The sequence below is a fragment of the Barbus barbus genome, assembly GCF_936440315.1.
Source record: "Barbus barbus genome assembly, chromosome: 12".
In the NCBI taxonomy this organism is placed as follows: Eukaryota; Metazoa; Chordata; class Actinopteri; order Cypriniformes; family Cyprinidae; genus Barbus; species Barbus barbus.
In genome coordinates this window covers 32,795,778-32,816,431 of record NC_136740.1, presented here as the reverse complement: position 1 = coordinate 32,816,431, position 20,654 = coordinate 32,795,778, and the positions used below count along the sequence as shown (strand labels likewise).

Genomic DNA, 20,654 nt, shown 5'->3' with positions numbered 1-20,654 from the left:
AAATCTGTTTACAAGGAAATAGTTACTGGGGTAATATTTATAAATGAGTTTGAAAGAGATTTCTTTTACTTTATTTGTAATTAAATATTTATGAGGCAATTTCCAGATTTTATGCCATATCAAACCATCAATACAGCTATTCCAGAAAGTTACAATAGCAGGTCTAAAGACAACATCCTTTTGAAAAAGGGCTCGAACCTGTCGATTATTGTTTTTGACAGAGGAAGAAGAAAAACAAACTTGACCAACAGCAGTGTCAACAAGATCTAAAGACTGTATAGAAGATTGGGGACATGTATTTTTACAAAGCATTTTTAATCCAGAGGGGACAGCATCCATAACAATGGCATATTCTTTAGGAGTGATAGGGATTTTAAATTTAGACAAAAATTCAGAATAAGTTAACAGAAGACCTTCATGGTTGAAAAGTTGTCTCACCAAAACTATATCATTAGAAAACCAGTTTTCAAAGAACAGTGTTTTAGATTTAAATAAAATATGCTTATTATTCCATATGAAACATCTATTAGGTGAGAAATTATGTTTATAAATTAGATTCCAGGAGAGAAGCATTTGTTTGTGAAAACTGGATAACTTTAACGGTAGTTTAGAAATGTTGTAGTTACAAAGCAAAAGAAAATGAAGACCTCCAACCTGTGAAAAAATACAATGAGGAATAAAGTTCCATATACTAGTTGGTTTTTTTAAAAATTGTTTGATCCAGTTTACTTTGAAAGTATAATTAAGAGTGGTAAAATCTAAAAAGTTCAAACCTCCATTTTCAGTTGTGTTCATAACCACAGATTTCTTAATATAATGGGTTTTGTTTTTCCATAAAAAATTGAAAAGCATATTATCAATAGTCTTGCAAATATTATTGCTGACTGCTAGAGAAAGAGCTGAATATGTGAGCCTTGAGATGCCCTCTGCTTTTGTAATCAATACCCTCCCCCTCAAAGATAAGTCTCTTAGTAACCACTGATTAAACCTTTTCTTCGTCTTATCAATAACAGGGGAGAAATTTAGCTCACATCTTCTCTCTTCATCCTTTACAATCTTTATACCTAAATATGTGACTTCATTTTTTATAGGAATACCACAAATGGATGGTAAATCGCACTGCTTAAGAGACATTAATTCACACTTATTAATATTCAAATGAAGACCTGAAGCTTTTGAGAATATAGAGATAATTTTAATAGCTTTGGGTATTTCCCCTGCATCTTTTAAAAAAAGTGTGGTGTCGTCTGCTAATTGGCTAATGGTGATGATGTTATCTGCAACTGTAATTCCTCTTAAAGCATTCTGTTTAATAGAATCAGCAAGTAGTTGTGTACAAAGTAAGAACAGGTAGGGAGAAATAGGGCATCCCTGTCTGATACCACGATTAAGATTAAATCTAGGTGAGGTGCCAGCACGCAGTTTGATTGAACAGTTACCATTGAAGTATAAAGTTTTAATAGTCTTAATGAAGTAATTACCGAAACCAAATTTTTTAAGAGCTGAAAAGATAAAATGATGTTCAACGGTATCAAATGCCTTATGAAAATCTAAAAAAAGAATGAAGCTCTTATCTGAATAAAGGTGGGGATAATCAATGAAATCTAAAACTAAACGAATATTATTTGAAATATGTCTATTCCTCATGAAACCAGATTGGGTATCATCAATAATTAAGTCTAATGTCTTTTTAATTCTTGTGGAAAATATAGAGGCTAAAATTTTATAATCATTATTAAGCAAGCAAATTGGTCGCCAAATGTCTAAAAACAATGTGTCTTTTTTTGGCTTGGGTATTAAGCTAATTAAGCCTTGAGTGAGGGTGGGTGGAAGCTTTTCAAGGTCTATGCTCTGAGAAAAAAGTTTTAAGAGAAAAGGAGCAAGTTCTTCAGAAAAGGATTTATAAAATTCAGAAGTTAATCCATCCACACCAGGGGATTTATTCAATTTAAGTCCCTTAATAGCATGTAGGACTTCCTTTATACAAATATAATTATCACACTGTACTTTTTCGTCTTCACTTATAGATTTAGTATTTAAAAGGCTATCTAAAAAATCAGAGGTATCCTTTTCATTAAATTTAGATTCATAAAGAGAGCTGTAAAAGGATGAACAATAACCAGCAATAGATCTCGGGTCATGTGTTAATATACCATTAATATTCAAATGTGAAATTGTATTTTTTGAATGACTTTTTTCTAATTGAAAAAAATAAGCTGAGTTTTGTTCACCCTTCTCCAGCCACCTCTGTCTAGATCTAATGAAAGCTCCCTCTGCTCTCTTTCTATAAATATCATCTAATTGGTTTTGAAGAGCAATTAGTTCCATTTTTTCATTGTCTGAAAAAATAGGGGGAGACCTTTGAGTGAAAGCTGTAATCTTTGAAATTATATTTTCTTCTTCACGTTTCCTGGCTTTGGCCAATACACTTCCATAATTTCTTAAAAATTTCCCAATTTCGAATTTCAGTAATTCCCAGTTATTGCAATAATCATTACTCAGTTGAGCTAAATTCCAATATTGTGCAATCAATCTGCGAATGGTCACCTTAACAAGTTCGTTGTCCAGAATTGAACTATTAAGTTTCCAGTAAGAGTTATAGTGGTTGTTGGAAAAACATTGTAGGCTAACATGAATAGAAACTGTTTTATGGTCTGTCAGTGGCATAGGAAGAATGTTAACTAAAACGTTTTCTTTCTGTAAGCTACAAGAAGCTAGCCAATAATCAATACGAGACATGGCAGTACATGCCTTATTGTTCCAAGTAAAGGATTTTAAATCGGGGAATTTCTCCCTCCAAATGTCTTTTATAACAAATTTCTGCATAAATGCCTTAAGTCTGAGATTAGAAGAGGATGGAGCACGAGGAGGCCATCTGTCAAAGGAATTGTCTAAAGTAATATTAAAGTCACCGCCAATTAATATAAGTGAGTTTGGGAATTTAGATAAACAGTGTGTTAAGCGAATTTCTAATGTATCAAATAAGTCGTCATTTTCACTTTTTGAGTTGTACCCATAAAAATTTACTAGAATCATAGTCAAAAGATCACATTTTGCAACTAAAAGAATGTAATGACCAAGAGTGTCCACATCAGAATATAAAATATCTCCTGAAAACTTACTTTTCAAAATTGCTACTCCTGCTGAGTGCTCAGACCCATGTGCAAACCAAATATCATTACCCCATTGTGCTTTCCAAAAACTAACATCATTGGGAGTTGAATGAACTTCTTGAAAAAAACAAAAATCAGACTTTTGCTGCTTAGCAAATAAAAACAAAGCCTTACGTTTAACATTTAACCTCAAGCCCCTGACATTGAGAGTAATTAACGAAAACGACATAAGGATTTAAGAATTAAAAGTGTAAACAATGAATAGAAGGAACAGGAATAACTTGAAAAATTCCATTCCCAACAAGAATATATGAACAATGTAGTTATTAACCCAGCCGTAGACCTATGCGAATTACTTCAAACAAAACGCAGTAATTCTTTGGCATTAGATGAAGAGAAAGAGCTTGTAACAACAACAGGCTGAAAAAAGATGCTCATACGTTATAAAACCGTAAGTCCGTGTCTTAACTCAGGGTGGTGGATGCACAGCTTTGCCATCGACAAACGCCCGTCCACCGACAAAGAACGCTCTCTTCCCTTCCTTTCTAGCAGCATCTACCAATGGCCACAGTTTCATCCGTAGCATCCTGTCTGCCTGAATCAAATCTTCGGTGAATCTCAGCTTGTGGTTCCTGAGGTAATCGGAGTGTTTTGCCTGCCGCCACACCAGATCCCGCGTAGATCTTCTCACGAAACGAATAATCACCGGTCTTGGCCTGTTGTCCAGCTTTCCCAGACGATGTACTATATCGATGTCATCTTGAATCGCCACACTGGAGTCAGAAACAACTGCAGCACAGATATTGGAAACCTTCAGCTTGATGTTTTCATCAGATTGTTCAGGGATCCCGTAGAGACGAAGATTCCATCTGCGCTGATATCGTTCGGTTTCATTCAGTTTTTGCTCAAGCTCAGAGATCTTGGTATTATTCAGATTCACATTAGATTTACAGTTTTTCACATCCGTTTTCAATGCGTTGACTTCTTCAAACACAAAGTCAATCGATTTCTTGAGACCCTCAATACTCACGGTGTTTTTGGATATCATTTTTCCGAGATCGTCTGCACTCTCCTTGATTTTAGATGTCAAAGCCACAATTATGTTGTCTTGCAATTCTGTCAGCGAAATGTCTCCTCGAGATTTCTTTTGCTGAGGTTTCACAGGTGTATCTTGGTTAGAGTCACATGCTGACTCCAGAACTGGACTCTCACTCCGAGAAAGACCGGGACATTGTCGGCTGTATTCATGGTCAGTTATAAGATGTGAGGCAGATTCAACTCCAGCACCAACAGGGATGCCAAGTTCCATTTCTTCCGTTAGGATATTAGAAGTAGAGCACTTATTTTTCCCCTTGCGCTTCATCATGCAAACCGAAGCATCCATATGCAAGACGACTTAACGGTCGTTAAGTTAGAAAACTTCCGTTAAACAAACCAAAACTACAAGCAACTAAAAATAAAAAATGCCTAATGCATAATAAAACAATATTCTTGCGACCAGATATAATTTTAAGTTGAAACTTGGGAATGGAAGAGATAGACACCTCAGCTGCACATAATTGCTTCCTTACCGGTCGCCATCTTGCGCGCCCTCCCCGGTTAGAAATTTAGTCCGACTTGAACCGGCGCCGACCACACGTCACTGTCACGTGTGGCATCAAAGTACCGCGATAGCGTTTCGAGAGCAGCCGGCTGACTCCAGAGCGACTGCGGGAGCGCTGATGACGACACAGCTGTTTCACGATTGGCCAAATTCACCACATGACAACAAGGACGTGTATTTCGGGTTTATTCTGACAACTTCAGTCCCACTAATGCTCGTATACGGACTTTCAAAAAAATAAAAATAAATTAACTTTTCATGTCATCTTCATCTCGTAAATCATGTTTATTAAAAGATTACAATTATTTTTACTGCAATCACTTTTTTGTTAATTCGTTTATATAGGTTTTGTGCATAGGTTTATTTTGGACCTTTTTCATACAGATCCTTTACAGTATTAAGCTGCATAACCTATTTAGATAATTTTGTTATGGAATAAATCAAGTGTCAATCTTACAGGCTTTTAATATAATGTGGTCATCATGGATTCTGATTGATACTAATTGTCTAGTTGCTGGGTTCATCCATCTTCACTTGCATGCGATTGCTGCCAACAACTCTGGCTGGATGTCAACTTAATACAACATTCAGATCACTTTCATAAGCTGGTATAAATCATAATAGAAAGGCAAATAAATTGGGCTTATCCGTAGGCCTGTTCATGGTGTTCACGTATGAATGTTCATGGTGTTTTGTCTTACTAAAATGTGCTTACCTAACTGGAGAAATAGTAAAATAAGTAAACAAATATGTAACATCCTAATTCTTTTATCTGTAATGAAAACCACATTTAGTACATACAATTATTATCTTCATAGATTGTTTTTATTAAGTTGCAGTAGCAAAAACACACATAATGAATCATACTGCACAAGTCAAATTTTCAATATGTTCTGTTTATTTACTTAAAACTTGTTTCTGTCGTGATGACACCCTTTCAAAATATTACATACATCTTAAAGGTTTATTAAAACATAAACCAACATAGTAATAAAAAAAGAATCACTTCTAATGAAAATTGTTAAGTATAATTGCATTGATTGGTTAGTATTAGAAATAACGAGTCACACTGGTGTTGGGTATGGTCCCATGTCCCTTTGGATATATAAAAACAATACTTATTACATTGAACCTTTACTCACTTTCGTTGCTCATTGTGCTCAATTTCATACAACAATAACGGCATTTCTATAGCTTCCAGTTCGTCTGCAATAAAGCAAGCAAACGCCACGTGATCTGCCATGACTGAGGTAGATGCAGCAAACTACGAGAGCCCCGAAGTGTCCGACTTGACGACTCCGTTTTCAACTCCGCCCCTGACTGCAAGCGGCTACTCTCGTTTACCACCGTCTGTAGCCGTGCTTCAAGTCGAACGCACCTAATGATTCAGGGGATGACGTCACTCCAGTCATCAGACACCTGGCCAAACCTGCGATCAATCACATGCTTTAAAGGGGTCACGACACGAGAAATCTCATTTGCCCTGATCTTTTGGCATATAAGAGGTCTTTGTAGCATTAAAACATTCTGCGAGTTTCATAGCTTAAAACGTCCTCCTCATTATAAACAAAGTATTTATTTAATCAATTCTTGGATTCGAGGGACAGGGTGATGTCAGAGGGGTGCAGTCATTTGCATAAACACTGCCTCCAGAGCAGGACATCGACCAATAGTCTTCTCCTCACCATAGGCCCCGCCCACTGACGTTCACTTGATCACGCTGAAGTGTCCAAATCAGATATCAGAAGGATCCTAGCGTAAGGAACAAGTGATGGGTTATTTTTAATAGCGTCCCGGATCGTGTCTGAGCATGTTGTTTTGTAATCGAGGCACAAAGAAACATTTGTTGAAAGATGAAGCGGTTCTAGATCTGACTGCATCCTTCCTGATCACCTTCGGAGTCTCGCACCAGACTAACGCTTTGGCTTGAGCCCGTCTGATGTTTCCCAGACTTCACCTCCATTATCTTCAGCAAACCCAGGAGTGCTGCCAAACAAGACAATCAACTTTATTTATAAAGCACATTTAAAAACAATAAATGTTGTACCAAAGTGCCTTTCAATTGTAAACATTATTAAGCAATACAAAAAGCAAAAACTAACTCATAAAGATAAAACAGATAAATCATAAACAACTAAGAACCCCCTCTATTCTCAGGCAAGACCACAGGATAAAGAAAATAAATGAGAGCAGATCCTACGCTTTACTGGGCTCCTGCAGGTCCACCGGCTCATTATTGTCTCCAGAATTCATTCATTCTCTCACACACACACACACACACACACAGACTCACACACACACACACACACACACAGACTCACACACACACACACACACACACACACACACACACACACACACACACACACACACACAGACTCACACACACACACACACACACACTCACACACACACACACACACACACACACACACACACACACACACACACACACACATACAGACACACACAGACTCACACACACACACACACACACAGACTCACACTCACACACACACACACACACACACACACACACAGACTCACACACACACACACACACACACACACAGACTCACACACACACACACACACACACACACACACAGACTCACACACACACACACACACACACACACTCACACACACACACTCACACTCACACACACACTCTCACACACACACACACACACACACACACTCACACACACACACACACACTCACACACACACACACTGTGATCATTATCTAGTTTTGTGTATACTCCATATAGCTAAAGCTGTAAAGCAACTCCTTCTTACAAATATGGTAGGTTGCTCCTTTACACTTAAGGAAGATTAAGGAAAAGAGTCCAACACCGTGGTATAATGAGCACACTCGGACCCTAAAGAGAGCAGCCTGGAAATGGAGCGCAGCTGGAAGAACTGGTCGGCAGGAACCTCTGCTGTGACGTCAAGAGCCAAAAACTCATCACCACCCAGTCAGCAAACCTCCTTAGGCACAGATCTGGACCAAATCTACAGCTAAAGTGTGGCCCAGATTAGTACATGTTCGCCGGCCCAAAATTGGCCCACATGTTCTTTAGCCAGAACTGAACCAAACCGGTGCCATATCTCTGCCTATCGTGAACCAGGTAATACATTATGTGGTCCATATAGGGGCCTTGTATGTAATTTTGGCAAGGCTGGGTTCTGTTAAGACCTCACTGCACTAATGTGGCCCACATGCGGCTGATGGTAGGCTTTATGTAAAAAGTCTTATTAACTAGAGAATAAATCACACGCTCAACTACAAAAATGTAAATAAAATAATTTACTTTTGTCAGTGCAGGTTAAATGTGCTTAACAGCTATTCAGTATCAAGTTAGAAAAGTTCTTAATAAATATACAACAGACATTTAACATTCAAACAAAAAAATATTAAATGGACAAATTTGAGTTGGTCAGTTTTTAAGAACACAACATTGAACTTGAGAAGTGTGTTGCTGTCAGTAATCCTGTGAACACTCGAATAGCCTAATATTAGGGTCAGCAATGCACTGTTTATTCGTTCTCTCCTTCCTCCCACGTCTCGGTCTCCAGCCAGGTGCAGCCCTTTATAAAGTCTTTATCTGAAGTCCTCCCTCTAATATATTTCCTTGACTACCCCTGAGATTTTAAGGTGATGTGTTTATAATGAAATAAAACATTTGGTGTTTGGTTTTCTGAGGTTAATGGCCACATGACATACAGGTAAACAAAATATGGAATATTTTTTAGTAGGTGTTTTGTGTTAATGGTTACTTTAAAATTATTAATTTATCATTTTTTTATTTTATCAATTTACATTTTTAGCATTTAATTACTTACTTAATTACTTTCCTTCGTGGACCCCAGTTTGGAAAACCTTGATGTGATGTTTAATGCACTTCACGTTAATTAAAACACTGAATGTAATATATTTTCTTTCTCTTCTTGTATTTTTTATATCAGTATGATCCAATACTTTCCTATTAAAAATGTGATAAATGAGTTCGGTCAAAAGAAATAAATAAGAATCTTATTGTGTAATGTAATGGATTACTTCACTACAATATTTGCCATGTATTTTAAATCAATAATGGACTATTATTTGCCATGTATTTTAAATCAATAATGGACTATTATTTGCCATGTATTTTAAATCAATAATGGACTATTATTTGTAGGTACTCTACCTAGCTCTGATGGTCAGCTATTTTCCTTTGGTACTGTAATTGCTATTACTAACATCGGTTAAATTAGAATCTAATTGGCCACAGCATTCATGTGCTTAAGGATGGAAAACATGAGCAGTAACCTGTAATGTAAGTAAATATGATGCTGTAATCGATAACAATTAGGTCATCCTGGAAGCTGTAATGGTAATCATTATTGCTCTTCCAATTGTGCAGCCCTGCTGAGATCTATAACATCTGGATCAGATCGTATCAGATCTTTATTATTCAACCAGATACTGCTCTATATTTAACTTGTTTAAAAATATCCTCCTTCAATAACATCAGCTAGCCACTTTACACTAGCACTTATCATGAGTCGACTTCAGCACAAGTTTAGGTCAAAACTTTGACAACCGTCTCAAAGACAGGTCAGGACTTCCATCAGTATCCTCAGGTCTATGGTGATTTTAAATAAACATGCTTTTTTTCTGAATTGACCTGACAAGACCCAAATTAAATGTAAAATATTTCAATTTTTTTTTTCAATTTTCTAGTACAGGTGCATCTCAATAAATTAGAACGTCGTGGAAAAGTTCTTTCAGCTCAAATTGTGAAACTGGTGTATTAAATAAATTCAGTGCACACAGACTGAAGTAGTTTAAGTCTTTGGTTCTTTTAATTGTGATGATTTAGGCTCACATTTAACAAAAACCTCAACAAATCAGATAATAACAAATAATCTCAACAAATTAGAGTACTTCATAAGACCAATAAAAAAAACATTTTTAGTGAATTGTTGGCCTTCTGGAAAGTATGTTCATTTACTGTATATGTACTCAATACTTGGTAGGGGCTCCTTTTGCTTTAATTCCTGCATCAGTGCAGCGTGGCGTGGAGGTGATCAGTCTGTGGCACTGCTCAGGTGTAACGGAAGCCCAGGTTGCTTTGATAGCGGCCTTCAGCTCATCTGCATTGTTGGGTCTGGTGTCTATCACTAGATTCTCTATGGGGTTCAGGTCAGGAGAGTTTGCTGGCCAATCAAGCACAGTAACACCATGGTCACTGAACCAGCTTTTGGTACCTTTGGCAGTGTGGGCAGGTGCCAAGTCCTGCTGGAAAATGAAAGCAGCATCTCCATAAAGCTTGTCAGCAGAAGGAAGCATGAAGTGCTCTAAAATCTCCTGGTAGATGGCTGCGTTGACTGTGGACTTCAGAAAACACAGTGGACCAACACCAGCAGATGACATGCAGCCCAAATCATCTCTGACTGTGGAAACTTCACACTGGACTTCAAGCAACATGGATTCTGTGCCTCTCCACTCTTCCTCCAGACTCTGGGACCTTGATTTCCAAATGAAATGCAAAATTGATTTCATCTGAAAAGAGGACTTTGGACCACTGAGCAACAGTCCAGTTCTTTTCTCCACAGCCCAGGTAAGATGCTTCTGATGTTGTCTCTGGTTCAGAAGTGGCTTGGTAGCTCTTTTCCTGAAGACGTCTGAGCGTGGAGACTCTTGATGCACTGACTCCAGCTTCAGTCCACTCCTTCTGAAGCTCTCACAAGTGTTTGAATCAGCTTTGCTTGACAGTATTCTCAAGCTTGCGGTCATCCCTGTTGCTTGTGCACCTTTTCCTACCCAAATTCTTCCTTCCAGTCAACTTTGCATTTAATATGCTTTGATACAGCACTCTGTAAACAGCCACAGCTTTCAGTAATGACCCTCTGTGACTTACCCTCTTTGTGGAGGGCGTCAATGTTCATCTTCTGGATCATTGCCAAGTCAGCAGTCTTCTCCATTATTGTGGTTTCAAAGAACAAGAGATACCCGGAATTTATACTGTAGGGATGATCATTAATTGAAACTCAAATGTAAATATTCTAATATTTTGAGATACTGATTTTTGATTTTCATGAGCTGTAAGCTCTAATCATCAAAATTAAAACAAAAGAAACTTTTGAAATGTTTTACTTTACATGTAATGAATCTAAAATATATGAAAGTTTCACTTTTTGAAATAACTTACAAGAAAAAATGAACTTTTCCCCGATATTGTAATTTGGGATGCAGCTGTAGGTGTGTTCTCCTCCGGACCAGCAGGAGGCGCCGCCGCGGTCACGCGCTCAGAGACAGCGACAGACACGAGAGAGAGAGAGAGAGAGAGAAGCGTGGTCTCACATCTTCTGAATCTGATAGAAATCACGCAGAATGATCGCAGCGCGCCGCGTCGCGTCAGTAGCGTCGTGTTTTCGTCGCTCTTCACAGGCGAGGATCACGAATATGTTCAATAATAAAACAACAGAGACACTGACACTCACAAAAAGAGCTGAAAACTACACAAACATCAGCCACAGACCAGGTGAGGCTCATTCAAACTCATTAATTACACTAATCACCTCACCAAACCTGTCAAGATCTGCACACTATATTACAGGGGTTTTCGCATACATGTATGCCACATTTTTAAGCATATTTCATATTTTAATTCTCATTATTTCAATGCAAATGTCGGAAAATTAAAAAGTACACTCACACACACACACACTCTCTCTCACACACACACACACTCTCTCTCTCTCACACACACACACACACACACACACACACACATATATATATATATGCATATAGTCAAACCAAAAATGATTCAGACGCTTTGACCTGAGCATGTTTTGCTGAAGTGTTTTTTCTTTAATTGCTAATGTGACCTGAACAGACTGAACAGAATGAAGCATTGCTTGGTGATTGGTTCTGACAGTTTAACTCTGTTCTCATATTTTATTACCATTTTCTAAACTATAGCGAATAAAAGTTCCTCTTTGAACTGTTACCGTCTGGTGGACGCTACAGAGCTCTGAGCACCAGAACGACCAGACACAGGAACAGTTTCTTCCCTCAGGCAATCCATCTCATGAACACTCAATAATAAACGTGGAACACACAACTATAATACATTATCCATTCACCACACTCACTTATTTTATTTTCTCATTTCTAATTTGCACATACTTGACCTGTACATACATAGTCGCCTATATTATATATTGTGTATTTCTTTTTTTCTTTTTTTTTTGCTGCTTGTACATTGGTCATTGGCTATTTCCTGTTATTTTGTTTTATTACCTGTGTCCTGTCCTGTTGCTGTCTTTCTGTTGCACTGTGGAGCTTCTGTCACTACAACACATTCCTTGTATGTGTAAACATACCTGACCAATAAAGCTCATTCTGATAAACTGATATAATGTGAGAAATGTTGAAGCTGTCTGAATGCGTTTTGGTTTGACTGTCACTGTATACACACACACACACACACACACTTTCTTGGTGAAATTAAACCTATTTAAAGAATTAAATTGAAATCCATGGACATTAAGCACTCTTACTGTTCTCATGAATGCAGGTCAAATGTTGAAATCTAGAGGTCTTCAATTTGGTTATATTTTTGTTAATTTTATGGTCTAAACCAGCCTAATTGTTTTTTTACATTAATAACTAAGCACTGTTCATCTTAAAACTGTCATTACTGCAATGCAAGAGTGAAGAAAGTGGTTGGTTGTGCTGATCTGAGTGGTTTGTGCTGTTGTTCAGGCCGGGAGCAGGAGTTTGACGTGGCTCTGCTGGTGTCGCTGCTGAAGCAGGAGAACGCCGCTGATATCTGTGTGATCCGCGTGGCTCCGGAGCTCAGATACACCGAGCACATGATCATCGTGAGCGGATCCTCACCTCGACACCTGAGTGCCATCGCAGAGCTCCTGCTCCGAGCGGTACGAGCCTGAGACCTTCACACCAACACCAGCCAGCATTCAGTGTGTTCACCATGGAAGGTTCAGAATGTTAAATATCAAACTCATTTATATTCAGCAGATGCTAGAAGCAATCAAAACCAACACAAGAGCAACAGTATGAAAAAGTACATTTAGTCATTTACATTTAGTCATTTGGCAGATGCTTTTATCCAAAGCGACTTACAATTGGGGAATACAAAAAGCGATTAATCTTGAAGAGGCAGTCAGACAGAGGAAGTGCTCGTAACACCAAGTCTCAGTCATTGTTCAAATAAGTACAAGCTAGTAAGCGGAGAGAAAGATAGAGGGAAAGAGTTTTTTTTTAAGTTTAGAATGAAGTCAAATAGTTTTGAAAGAGATGAGTTTTCAGATTGCCAGGGATCCGGCGTTCCGGATAGGAGTGGGAAGATTATTCCACCAGCCAGGAATGGTGAACGAGAATGTTCTGGAGAGTGATTTTGAGCCTCTCTGTGATGGTACCACAAGGCGTCGCTCACTAGCAGATCTCTGGATGGCTGGAGAGGAGAAGTTTGGATACTTCTGCCTCGGTGAGGGGACAGAAGGAGAAGATGGGAGTTAGAGCAGTGGATGTGGTTGATTGGATCTAGACAAGAGGTTAAGGTAGAGCATAACGTGTCAGTGGCTGCATTTACATCCAGAGAAGAGAAATGGGTAGGCGAGGGAAGAGAGGAGGATACTACAGAGGAAAGAAGGGAGGGGGAAAGGGAGCGTAGGTTGTGTCTGAAAGTAACCGGTAAGGGAGATGGTGGCACCTGGGTAGCAAAATGTAAAGTAAATGTAATGAAGAAATGGTCAGAGGTATGTAGTGGTTGTACCAGAATGTTATCTGTAGTACAATTGCGTGTGTAAATTAAGTCGAGTTGGTTACCTGATTTGTGCGTGCTGGTAGTGGTGAGGTGTTTGAGATCAAATGAAGCTAGGAGTGACTGGAAGTCTGTAGCATAAGGCCTGTCTAGGTGAATGTTGAAATCGCCGAAGCCTAAGAGTGGAGTGCCATCCTCCATGAAAGAGGACAGCAGTCCGTCCAGCTCATCACAGGGGTGTAACCCCGGTGTCCTGGCCAAATTCTCTCCACTGGCCCTTATCAATCATGGCCTCCTAGTAATCCCCATCCACTTGATTGGCTCTATCACTCTCTCCTCTCCACCTGTAGCTGGTGTGTGGTGAGCGCACTGGTGCCGTTGTCCTGTGGCTGCCGTCGCATCATCCAAGGTTGAGGAGAGACCCCCCACATGATTGTAAAGCGCTTTGGGTGTACAGCAATACACAATAAATGCGCTATATAAATGCATCATTCATTCATTCATCATCATCTAGGAAGGTTGGTAGAATTTGGCCCGGGGGACGATAGATTACCACAATCTGGAGTCTTATAGGAGCTGTTACAGTAACGGCATGAGATTCAAATGAGTTGAGATTGCCTAGGGGAGAGTGGGTGGAGTATTTCCAATTGTTAGAAATGAGCAGACCAGTGCCCCCACCCCGGCCAACTTGCCTAGGGGTGTGAGAGAAAGAGAAATTGTGAGAGAGAGCAGCTGGGGTTGCCGAGTCTTCTGGACGAATCCAGGTCTCAGTCAAGCCCAGGATGCTGAGTGTGGAATGTAAGGAAAATGCAGAAATGAAGTCGGCTTTGTTGACAGCTGACTGGCAATTCCAAAGACCTACAGAGAAAGAAAGAGGTGCAGTGGAAGATGTAGAGATAGTGCGCAGGTTTGCAGGGTTACGTAACCTTCTGCGTGTGTTTTTAGAGCGAGGTTGAGAGAGAACCTGAATGGTTTGGAAACACATGATAGACGTGGAAGGATAGAGGATAGGAAAGTGTGAGGGAAGATAAAAACGATACTTAAGTGTGTGCTCTGTGTCGTTGCTCGGTCAAAGTCGCGCAGGAAAAAGTCGTCTGTCTTTACACTCGTTGGTCTTCACACGAGGAGGCTGAACGCTTCCCAGCTCTCTGACATCAAATAAATACAGTCTAAGAAACTAGAGTGAAAACAGCTGTGTGCTAGGGTTTATTTATTTATATTTATATACACACACACACACACACACACACACGTTTTACTTAAATATACATAAAAACATATACATACAATAAAAACAAAACAAGTAGATCATTAGAAAAAGAATAGAGAAAGCTGGTGTTAGTCCCAAAAATCTGTACAGGTCAGTTGGAGTGAGACTGATGGTGTGTGTGTGTGTGTGTGTGTGTGTGTGTGTGTGTGTGTGTTTATTGTGATGCTGTGTGTCTGCAGTTTAAGCTCCAGCGGAAGGACGAGGAGCCGCACGTTCATCTGGAGGGCAGACACTGTGACGACTGGAAGTGCATCGACTTCGGTGTGTTTCTGCTGCGGTGCTGGGAACACATTACAGTAACACGGGTTACAGGATCAGATCACTGTTTTTAAAGTAACTAGTAAAGCAACGCATTACTTTTTAATTTAGAAGGAAATATCTGTTTCTGATGTATTGAGTGACAGCTCTGGTGTTGAGAGAAATCAGGAGTAAGTGCAGAGTGTTGTGTATGAACATGATCTTACTGTAGTTCTAGACTAAATATCATCATGATCTTACTGTAGGTCTAGACTAAATATCAACATGATCTTACTGTAGATCTAGACTAAATATCAACATGATCTTACTGTAGTTCTAGACTAAATATCATCATGATCTTACTGTAGATCTAGACTAAATATCTACATGATCTTACTGTAGTTCTAGACTAAATATCATCATGATCTTACTGTAGGTCTAGACTAAATATCAACATGATCTTACTGTAGATCTAGACTAAATATTAACATGATCTTACTGTAGTTCTAGACTAAATATCATCATGATCTTACTGTAGATCTAGACTAAATATCATCATGATCTTACTGTAGATCTAGACTAAATATCAACATGATCTTACTGTAGGTCTAGACTAAATATCAACATGATCTTACTGTAGATCTAGACTAAATATCATCATGATCTTACTGTAGTTCTAGACTAAATATCATCATGATCTTACTGTAGATCTAGACTAAATATCTACATGATCTTACTGTAGTTCTAGACTAAATATCAACATGATCTTACTGTAGGTCTAGACTAAATATCAACATGATCTTACTGTAGATCTAGACTAAATATCAACATGATCTTACTGTAGTTCTAGACTAAATATCATCATGATCTTACTGTAGATCTAGACTAAATATCATCATGATCTTACTGTAGATCTAGACTAAATATCAACATGATCTTACTGTAGGTCTAGACTAAATATCAACATGATCTTACTGTAGATCTAGACTAAATATCATCATGATCTTACTGTAGTTCTAGACTAAATATCATCATGATCTTACTGTAGATCTAGACTAAATATCAACATGATCTTACTGTAGTTCTAGACTAAATATCTACATGATCTTACTGTAGTTCTAGACTAAATATCTACATGATCTTACTGTAGTTCTAGACTAAATATCAACATGATCTTACTGTAGATCTAGACTAAATATCTACATGATCTTACTGTAGTTCCAGACTAAATATCAACATGATCTTACTGTAGTTCTAGACTAAATATCAACATGATCTTACTGTAGTTCCAGACTAAATATCTACATGATCTTACTGTAGTTCTAGACTAAATGTCTACATGATCTTACTGTAGTTCTAGACTAAATATCTACATGATCTTACTGTAGTTCCAGACTAAATATCTACATGATCTTACTGTAGTTCTAGACTAAATATCTACATGATCTTACTGTAGTTCTAGACTAAATATCTACATGATCTTACTGTAGTTCTAGACTAAATATCTACATGATCTTACTGTAGTTCTAGACTAAATATCAGCATGGTCTTACTGTAGTTCTAGACTAAATATCAGCATGGTCTTACTGTAGATCTAGACTAAATATCTACATGATCTTACTGTAGTTCTAGACTAAATATCTACATGATCTTACTGTAGTTCTAGACTAAATATCAACATGATCTTACTGTAGTTCTAGACTAAATATCAACATGATCTTACTGTAGTTCAACACTAAATATCAACATGATCTTACTGTAGTTCTAGACTAAATATCAACATGATCTTACTGTAGTTCAACACTAAATATCAACATGATCTTACTGTAGTTCTAGACTAAATATCTACATGATCTTACTGTAGTTCCAGACTAAATATCTACATGATCTTACTGTAGTTCCAGACTAAATATCTACATGATCTTACTGTAGTTCCAGACTAAATATCTACATGATCTTACTGTAGTTCCAGACTAAATATCTACATGATCTTACTGTAGTTCCAGACTAAATATCTACATGAGCTTACTGTAGTTCCAGACTAAATATCTACATGATCTTACTGTAGTTCTAGACTAAATATCTACATGATCTTACTGTAGTTCTAGACTAAATATCTACATGATCTTACTGTAGTTCTAGACTAAATATCAACATGATCTTACTGTAGTTCTAGACTAAATATCTACATGATCTTACTGTAGTTCTAGACTAAATATCATCATGATCTTACTGTAGTTCTAGACTAAATATCTACATGATCTTACTGTAGTTCTAGACTAAATATCTACATGATCTTACTGTAGTTCTAGACTAAATGTCATCATGATCTTACTGTAGTTCAACACTAAATATCAACATGATCTTACTGTAGTTCTAGACTAAATATCAACATGATCTTACTGTAGTTCTAGACTAAATATCTACATGATCTTACTGTAGTTCCAGACTAAATATCTACATGATCTTACTGTAGATCTAGACTAAATATCTACATGATTTTACTGTAGTTCTAGACTAAATATCTACATGATCTTACTGTAGTTCTAGACTAAATATCAACATGTATTTACTCATCTCACCTGCACTAAAACACATTCAGTGTTCCTCACAATCAATAAAAACAGTCAAATACAAACACAGAATATTATACAAACCTGCAATAATTTAAAAATACTTGATGAATTTAAGTCTATTTTATTAATAGTAATAATTTCTATCTTCACTGCTGACCTTTGATCCAATTCAACCAAACTAATAAGCAAAAATGACTTTAGATAAACTTTACATTTGAGTATAATTTTTATATTTCTGAAGAGTGTTGAACTTTCTTCTCCTGTGTTCTACTGTACAGACATCAATTTACATTTCCTTCAGCCTGACGTTTATTCATTTCACTTTTGTTGTGAAAGGACTTTTATATTTACAAAAAACAGAACTATACATGTGTCCCTGCAGCACAAAAGCAGTCATGAGTAGCACAGGTATATCTGTAGCAATAGACAACAATACATTGTATGGATCAAAATTATACATTTCTCTTTTATACCAAAAATCATTAGGATATTAAGATCATGTTCCATGAAGATATTTAGTAAATTTCCTACCATAAATATATCAAAACTTCATAATATGCATTGCTAATAACTTCATTTGAACAACTTTAAAGGTGATTTTCTCAATATTTAGATTTTTTTGAACCCTCAGATTCCAGATTTTCAAATAGTTGTATCTCAGCCAAATATTGTCCTATCATAACAAACCATACATCAATGGAAAGATAATTAATTTATTAATTGACCCTTATGACTGGTTTAGTGGTCCAGGGTAACATATTTAAAAACAAGGAAGCCCAGACCAGATTTAAAAAGTAACACAAAAGTAAGAATGCATTGCATGACTTTCTATAAAAGGTAACTAAGTGACATAATTATTTTTTTATGGAGTAACACCATATTGTAATGCATTACTTTTAAAAGTAACTTTCTCTAACTCTGTGTGTGTGTGTCCAGGGCCGATGGTGCTTCACCTCATGCTGCCGGACACCAGAGAGATGTATGAGCTGGAGAAGCTGTGGACGCTGCGCTCGTATGACGAACAGCTGAAGCGCATCCCGCCGGAAACACTGCCCTCAGACTTCATCTACGATATCTCACACACACACACACACACACACACCTGAGCGACTGAATGGAAATGCTGGAGAAAAATCTACAGCGACTTTAAATATTTAAAAAGGACAAAGCGTCAGAAATATGCCGTTTTGAGCTGCTAATTTTGAATAAAATGAATTCATGAATATTGTGCGAGTCGACAGTTTTTGTCAGTAACTTTTGGCTGTAGAGTCAAAGATACATACTATGGAACTAAGGATGTGTAATGACTATAACAAGAATAACTATAATGATAATTATAGCTAACACTATAGTGATAATAGCAATAATGATAATTATAACTAGTGCTGTCAAACGGTTAATCGCGATTAATTGCATCCAAAATAAAAGTTTTTGTTTACATAATATACACACTCACCGGCCACTTTATTAGGTACACCTTGCTAGTACCGGGTTGGATCCCCTTATGCCTTCAGAAATGCCTTAATTATTTTGTGGCATAGATTCAACAAGGTGCATGAACTAGGGACTTTACCATTAATCAAACAGGTGTTAAATATGCTTTTCAATATGTAGCAGGATGTTTGCCTAGTGGCTTTCAGATTCTCGTAAGTAACACCGTCTGAGCCGCTGTTATTGGGCAGATTTACAATCACTTTCTCAATCTCTAGTATTGTAAACGCCGATGTAGACGGCGGCGACTCGGTCATTATGTTGTCTAAGTCATCGTTCCACGGGGGTAATTCAAGCGTGATATTAGTTGGATCGGACTGGCAGCTCAGTGTTACCAGGATGAAGCGGTGGCGTGGGAAACATGCAGTCATTTAGGATAATATCACTCGCCTTTGCTCTGCGATGCTGCTGTAGGTAGGTTAGTTTGTTTGTCTACCTTTCGAGGGTTTCTCTGATGCTGTCTTGTGGCAGAGGCAATCGCTGGTTGTATCACCTCCCGCAGATACTGCAGTTGTTTTTCAATCCAAACGGCCGGGTTTGCAACAGGGTTTGATTTGGATCGAGCATTATCATCCAGTGGCAATGTCCTTAAAATCCGCACTACATACTTGAGTAACGGTAGTCCAAGTTGTCTTCCATCTGTGCGTTTTATGGAAAATATCCCGGTTTTGAAGAAGGCCCCACTGAGAACTGTAAACAACTGGACCACTTCCTGAAAGTTTTGTTTTTCTTGTAATCGTTTTGTATCAAGTCCCTTCCTAAATTGTTTTTCATGATACTGGAAATGTATCCATTAATTTTCTGTCAGCACTCGTTCATAATCCGTGAACTCTGTAGCTGGAGTGTTGCAGGCCGACGGTAGATGCTCTGGGGTAGAGTCCAGGACTTGCCGGCGGTGTTTATACATTTTACCACTTCGTATCGCCTGCTTAAAGGCTACTTTGATAGATGTTATCAAACACATAACAAGGAGTGCTGTGCGTAAAATCATGTCCGAAGATTCTCGACATTTACGGCGACAGTTACAACGGGTGTCATGTGCACATTACACACACACACACACACACACACACATATATATATATATATACAGTGCCCTCCAAAAGTATAGGAACAGTAAAGACAAAATTGCTCTGTTGGCTGTGGAGTCAAGACATTTGCAAATATGATTAAAAGATGAATATGAGACAAAACTACAGAATGTCACATTTTATTATTAGCCGTTATGACTATATACTTATGACAATACTGATGGAGGGCACTGTATACACTAGCTCTAGCATACACACACACACACATATATATATATATAGGGTTTGACATCAAAAGATGAATATGAGATGAGAGATTAACATTTCAGCTTTTATTTGCAGGTATTTTCATCTGGATCTGATACACAATTTAGAAAATAGCACCTTTTGTTTGAACCCACACATTGTTCATGTTACCAAAAGTATTGGATCATGTGACTGTCAGGTGTGTTTTGTTGCCCTGGTGTGTCCTATTAATTGATTATTCAAACAATAACTAGCACTGAATGTCTGCTCAGTTTCAGATCCGTGCAGACTGCATTTATAG

The 20,654-nt window shown here is 37.8% G+C and overlaps 1 protein-coding gene across 2 annotated transcripts; it reads left to right on the top strand.

The window, feature by feature from the left end:
- Nucleotides 1-11,019: 11,019 nt before the first annotated feature.
- On the top strand, nt 11,020-20,177 carry malsu1 (mitochondrial assembly of ribosomal large subunit 1). Of its 2 annotated transcripts, XM_079430287.1 has the most exons (5): nt 11,020-11,252; nt 12,482-12,657; nt 14,952-15,033; nt 18,522-19,252; nt 19,550-20,177. In XM_079430287.1, the coding sequence occupies exons 1-4, from the start codon at nt 11,102-11,104 to the stop codon at nt 18,689-18,691; spliced, it is 579 nt and encodes a 192-aa protein (XP_079286413.1). In that variant the 5' UTR covers nt 11,020-11,101; the 3' UTR covers nt 18,692-19,252; nt 19,550-20,177. The 2 variants fall into 2 exon arrangements, with proteins under 2 accessions (XP_079286413.1, XP_079286414.1); XM_079430288.1 differs by lacking the exon at nt 19,550-20,177 and having other exon boundaries at nt 11,031-11,252; nt 14,952-15,105; nt 18,522-18,806.
- The last annotated feature ends 477 nt before the right edge of the window (nt 20,178-20,654 follow it).